Source organism: Cucurbita maxima, unplaced genomic scaffold (assembly GCF_002738345.1).
Source record: "Cucurbita maxima cultivar Rimu unplaced genomic scaffold, Cmax_1.0 Cma_Scf00035, whole genome shotgun sequence".
NCBI classification, from domain to species: Eukaryota; Viridiplantae; Streptophyta; class Magnoliopsida; order Cucurbitales; family Cucurbitaceae; genus Cucurbita; species Cucurbita maxima.
The window spans coordinates 2212279-2218575 of NW_019272051.1; the positions used below are offsets into that span (position 1 = coordinate 2212279).

The 6297-nt window shown below is 38.1% G+C and overlaps 1 protein-coding gene across 1 annotated transcript; it reads left to right on the forward strand.

Moving 5' to 3' along the window:
- The first annotated feature begins 2690 nt into the window (after positions 1-2690).
- On the forward strand, positions 2691-3280 carry LOC111467993 (defensin-like protein 5). Its single transcript, XM_023113092.1, has 2 exons — positions 2691-2891; positions 2992-3280. The coding sequence occupies exons 1-2, from the start codon at positions 2828-2830 to the stop codon at positions 3168-3170; spliced, it is 243 nt and encodes an 80-aa protein (XP_022968860.1). The 5' UTR covers positions 2691-2827; the 3' UTR covers positions 3171-3280.
- Positions 3281-6297: the final 3017 nt, after the last annotated feature.

Consider the following 6297-nt stretch of genomic DNA (forward strand, 5'->3'; position numbering starts at 1 on the left):
CTAAAATCAGAAAAGACCAGATTTCGCAGCTGAAAGAACCAGAGACTAGTTAGAAAATATGAAGGCCCGGTTGAAGTCCTTAAAAAGATCGGGACTACCTCCTACCGAGTTGCACTACCCGCATGGATGAAAATCCACCCAATAATTCATGTGAGCAACTTGAAGCCATACCACCCTGACCCAGACGACGACCAACAAAATGAAATCACAAGACTGCCGACAGGGTTAGGAAGATAGGAAGACCTGTACGGACGATTCATGAATTCCTTGTCAAATGGAAGAATCTCCCTATAGAGGAAACGAGCTGGGAAAGCGCCGAAGATCTAAACTCTGCCGCCACCCACATCGCAAGGTTTGAAAGTAGTCGGTTGATAGGGACGTCAACCAATTAAGTGGGGGAGGATGTCACAGTCATGCTCGTCTAGGGCGTGTTGCCCATGGCCGCATGTCCATAGCAAGCCAAACCCTTGTCACGTCTTTTCATTCTAGTGTATTTACTTTTGTAGTTCTAGGGCGTATGACGCCTCAAAAATATCATGTCTAGGCCTGCCAGACATGAAATGCCTCAGAATGTACTATAGGGGGATATGACTAGTTGTTAACTTCTCCCTACCCAAGGTTATATATGCTAAGTCGTTGCTATCTCTCTCTTGCTTGCTTATATAACGTCTCTTTCAAAAATCTCTCTTTCTAAAATCTCTCTCTAACCTCGTTTTCTAAAACCTTCTTTCAATACTGAGGCTAGAGGCTCGATCATACGTCGCTTGGCTGTAGACAACGCAAGAACAAATTGGCTTAGCTCACTTGTCGTTGGAAAGTGAGTGCCGCACAATCGCTAGTCCGCTGCCTTTAAAAGTGCGATTGTGTCAGTGAGCGCGCGGGGGTGTGCGGGATGACTACTGAGGGAGCGCGCGCGGGGGGCGTGCAGGGTGTGCGGTGGCGGGTGAGGGGAGTGCGAGTTAACCTCCAAGGGTCTTGTCAACCAAAAACTGTGAATCAATATGCTTCTATTATGTTTATGTTATGCTATAATATGTGAATTGTATGATAATATTTATGGTGTGATGTGTTCAATGATATGTTTGATATATGATACGAGAAGGATGCACTAAATGTAATGTAACGATAGAAGTAAGATGTATTCACGAAACATTAAGGTTAGGTTATGCCTCGAAGTGCTATGGATATGAGAGATTGATAAAAGAATATGGTTAGGATATGGGTAGAAAGAACTCCCTAAGAATCTATGAACTTCTAGAACAACTTACCCTAAGATGGGTTCATATGATTACAAATGAAAGTTACAACTTATGCCCCAAGAAATTATGAACCTTAGAAACTTACAAGATTGAGGACCAAGAACAACACCACACAAGCTTTACAACTACCCAAGTAAGAAGAATGCTAGGTACCACTCAAGGACGAGGGACCAAGGTCCCCAAACTAAAAAACACAAGAATGCTAGGTAATACTCTAACCAATCCCAAAGTGACCTATGACCTCGCATCAAGCGGTGCTTTCTAAGGCCCAAGAATTCCTCTTCTAGGTGGGATGACCTGCACCATGTTTCCTTTGCAGGATGTCATGTTTGGCCTCAAGTTTCCCTCACCTAGAAGAGAAGTTATGGGTACCAAAAAAATTTGCAAGATGACATATTTAAGTATGCACCGAGCTAGTGACCTTTATGGTCTACCATGAAGAGTAGTCTAGGGCCACGAAGGAACAAGAAGCGAGTAAGTTACCTTAGCCAAGAATCAAGAACCTCTTAAGACCTCCCACGGTTCAACATTCTCATGACTTAGACTACGCTACTTGGAATGCATGAAGCCTTGAGCATAGGTATTCAGACTATGCTTCTTGGAACACATGAAGCCTCGAGAAATTAAACAAAAATAAAATAAGTATATTTTTATATTTTAAGCAAAAATATATATTTTAAAACTAAATTAAATTTTGATGGGTTTAGTTGGACTAATATTCATAAATCAATTCAATTTAAGATTTATTTCAACTCAACCCAATTTGAATAATTTTATAATCCAATCCAAACATACAAATGTTAGATTTTTCATGTCATCAAATTTTTTCCAATACAGTTAAAAAATAATTGACATAATAAAAAACTAATTAAAATATTTAGATATTTGTATAATTGAGACTAAAATATTAAAAAATAAAAATGTGGAAAGAAGTTTATTATAAATTCATACGACAAGGAAACAGGCGAGGTTCTAAATCCACATCCTCGAAACTATTTTTGATATCGGCAATCTTTATCATTTCAATGCACGGAATATATCAACAACTGAATTTCACACCACCAATTAAACGGTAATCTTTAACCATCACAAAAACCATAATCAAACAGTATAAAACTTAAGCTTTCCAGTTCAAGATTTTATAAACCGGGTTATGCTACATGCTAATCGTTGCGTTTATCATCTTAAATTTTTGGCATATGAAAAGAGGTATAACAATAGTACACCTCCTTTTAAATCAAGAAGGTTATGCTCATGCTTTAAATTTGTATTTAAGAAATAGGTTACTTTTAAGAATAGTATAATTTACGTCCATCGACCAATGTTAACCGCATGACTAGACAAGAATAAAATAAAACAACTTCCTTTTAAATCAAGAACGGCCAGTATAGACGTTACAAAACGTGATTATTCTTTCCTTGAAATCGCAAGGAAATCAAGAAGACGTTACAAAGATGAGGCGTTTCACAGATATAAAATGGGGAACTGATATCCAAACATTCCATTGTAGCAAGGAATAAGAGAAGAAACAAACATTCCATTGTAGCAACGAATAAGAGAAGAAAAGAATGGCGGGACAAAGCTTGAGAAATCTCAAAATTGTGGTGTTCATCTTCCTAGCCCTTACTTCTGGTACTTGATCCTTCCTCCTTCTCCATGTTGATTTAGATTGACAGATAGTATTAAAAAGAAGGTTTTTGTTTGTATGAATAAGTTTGTGTTACTATTGCAGGATGGATGGTGGTGCAGACAGAGGGGCGGACATGCTATAAGCACAGCGATGCATTTATAGGACCGTGCATTGCAGCAACATGTGCTGAACTTTGCATTTCTTTTGAGAAGTGGGATGACGGATTTTGCTCGGGTGATAAATGCACTTGTACGAAGCAATGTGCTGAGTCCATGCTTTAATGGGTTTGTAATTCACCACAGTTGTTGCTATCTGAATGTAATAAGCGACTCCAATTCTACTGAATTGCACAACATGTTTACTAATCAAAGCTTCCTTCTTCCATTTTATACTTTTTATCTCAACTCGCAAGTTCAAATTGATAGAATCACAAGCTTCGTTAGTTGCGTAAATTGATGCAATCAGGTTCAAAGCTTCCTGATTCCTTATTCCTTCTTGGTTCTTCCATTCAACTATGCATTGTCATATTGATTAGGCATTTCTTAATCATTTAATTTTTTATTTTTTTAAAGAAATCATTTAATAATTTTTAGAAAAGAAAAAAAAAACTGTTTACACTCATCTCATATTTGTTTCTTTCACCCGATCTCTCTACAAATTGGGAACTCAACCGTTTTAAAATTTAATTCAATATATATATTTAATTTGTAATTATTTTTTTATTGTTTATTCTTAAACCCTCCTAATTATTTTTAACCGTTATTTTAAGAAATATATATTGAAACTAAGTTGTAAAACTTAATTAAATATTTGAAAATAAATAAATAGTTTTCTTTATGAATTAAATTTTAACAAATAAACACGAGAATCTAACCCAACCTAAAAATTTGATGGTTGTGTTCATGCATTTGGGGGATACCCCTATCCCATCACGAGGGTAAGGACGCGTACATCCAATGGCAGGACAACGATCGTTATGGGATAGGGGTATCCCCCCAAATGCATGAACACACATAATGCATGAGGTCCCTCCTACTTCTACGTTTATCATTAATGATCATAACCCCTTGACACGTTCCATGCTTCATGTCATTCTCATTTTCAATTCACATTTCATACATATTCCTATCGGGGTTATGATTCCAGACAATTCATGTCATTCTCATTTTCAATTCACATTTCATACATATTCCTATCGGGGTTATGATTCCAGACAATTCATGCTGTTTACATTCACATATTCCATACAATCATGCCATAATCATTCACAAACCACATATCGTCACATGCATAACATATCACATCAAACTAAGCAGCATACATGGCATACATTCACGTTCACATGAGTTCGTACTTAAGCACATTAAACTATCATACAAATCCACGGGCACGTGCCAACATGCAACAAATAACGCGTAATCTACGATGGGAGAGCCATTTACTTTGTAGGCCTTAGCCGAAGTACTCCGTAGAATATAACGTAAGCTCCTAGCTCCTCGTGAACGTCCTACGCTTCTGTTGGTGGTTGGTTCCTATTGGTTCATTCGTCACTTTCGTTAGTATTTCACAAACATAACTAATTCCCAACTTGAATTTGTGAAATACGACCTCAAAATGATCTATTTTACCTTAAACAGGGCCGAAACTATGTCCAAAAGGGTCGAAACGGTAACAAATGGGCTGGAAATAGGTTTCCCGAGCCGAATAAGCTGCCGCCGAGCCGATTGAGCTGCTGGAGCCGGGGGAGCCGCGCTACAGACGTGCCACATTGCACAATTAGAGAGCGACGCGTGTGCAGGGGTCTCGGGTCGAGGCGCGAGTTATCGAATCGCTCGCGGGTCTCGGGTCGTATGCGTGTGACGGGCCATTCTCGGGTCGAGGCGCGAGTTATCGAATCGCTCGCGGGTCTCGGGTCGTATGCGTGTGACGGGCCATTGGCGGGTGACGGGCCATGCGCGGGTTAGGCACTTTTAGAACATCAATTATAGTAAATAACTAGAATGTTCATAAGTATTAAAACATAATGAGTTTGAATACTAACCTTTTGTAGTTCAAATTCCTTTTTNCTCGGGTCGAGGCGCGAGTTATCGAATCGCTCGCGGGTCTCGGGTCGTATGCGTGTGACGGGCCATTCGCGGGTGACGGGCCATGCGCGGGTTAGGCACTTTTAGAACATCAATTATAGTAAATAACTAGAATGTTCATAAGTATTAAAACATAATGAGTTTGAATACTAACCTTTTGTAGTTCAAATTCCTTTTAGAATGTTCATAAGTATTAAAACATAATGAGTTTGAATACTAACCTTTTGTAGTTCAAATTCCTTTTTCCTCACGAACCGGTTTCGAACCACCACTAGTGTCTTCTCCACTATCCTCCGGTCTTAGAACGGGATTGTGGAATCTGGAGAGTGACTAAACTTGGGAGGGCTTTTGTATATATGAAGAGAGTGTTTGTGAGAGGTTTTTCTCAAGGTTTTTCACCAACAAGAAGAAGTTTCATGTAGTATGATCACTCTATTTATAGAGTCATGTTTGCATGTTCATGAGTTTTAGGACATAAAACCCAACAACAATAATAACTTTATTGAAAATAGAATATGTTTTTGTTTACAAACCATGAGTTTTAGGACATAAAACCCAACAAACTCCCACTTGGACTAAAACTCTAGTGGGGTTTTATAACATTGAGCAGAGAGAAAGACATAAATACAATAAACTAGATCATCACATACTCATGCATTTTCTCCCACTTGCCTTAGATTACATAACTCGTAGTCCTAGACTCACTAGGTGCCCTTCAAACACTTTAGCCGTGAGGGGTTTACATTCACATATTCCATACAATCATACCATAATCATTCACAAACCACATATCGTCACATGCATAACATATCACATCAAACTAAGCAGCATACATGGCATACATTCACGTTCAATTAGAGAGCGACGCGTGTGCAGGGGTCTCGGGTAGAGGCGCGAGTTATCGGATCGCTCGCGGGTCTCGGGCCGTATGCGTGTGACGGGCCATTCGCGGGTGACGGGCCATGCGCGGGTTAGGCACTTTTAGAACATCAATTATAGTAAATAACTAGAATGTTCCAAATTTTGACACTCAAAATTCCACTAAAATTTGTGGGGTTTATTTGGCTAGCATGCAAGTTTGGTTAAACCAAATTTTGACACCTCAAAATTCCACTAACATGTATTTTTCAATTAAATGAAGTCAACATTTTGACTTTTCTCATTTTGATTCAACAATCAATTTGAATTATTAATTACAAATTAAAGTAATATTAAATAATTAATTAAACTATTTAATTAATATTTAATATTAATTCAAATGTCAATCCCAATTAATTCTGACACATATTTGATTAAGATATTTAAATCTTATTTAAATATCTCT

Excerpts from the sequence above, each read along its gene's own strand:
- LOC111467993 (XM_023113092.1), top strand. The coding sequence starts at position 2,828 with ATGGCGGGACAAAGCTTGAGAAATCTCAAAATTGTGGTGTTCATCTTC. Across the intron at positions 2,892-2,991 it reads CTTCCTAGCCCTTACTTCTG|GATGGATGGTGGTGCAGACA; the intron begins GTACTTGATCCT and ends TTACTATTGCAG.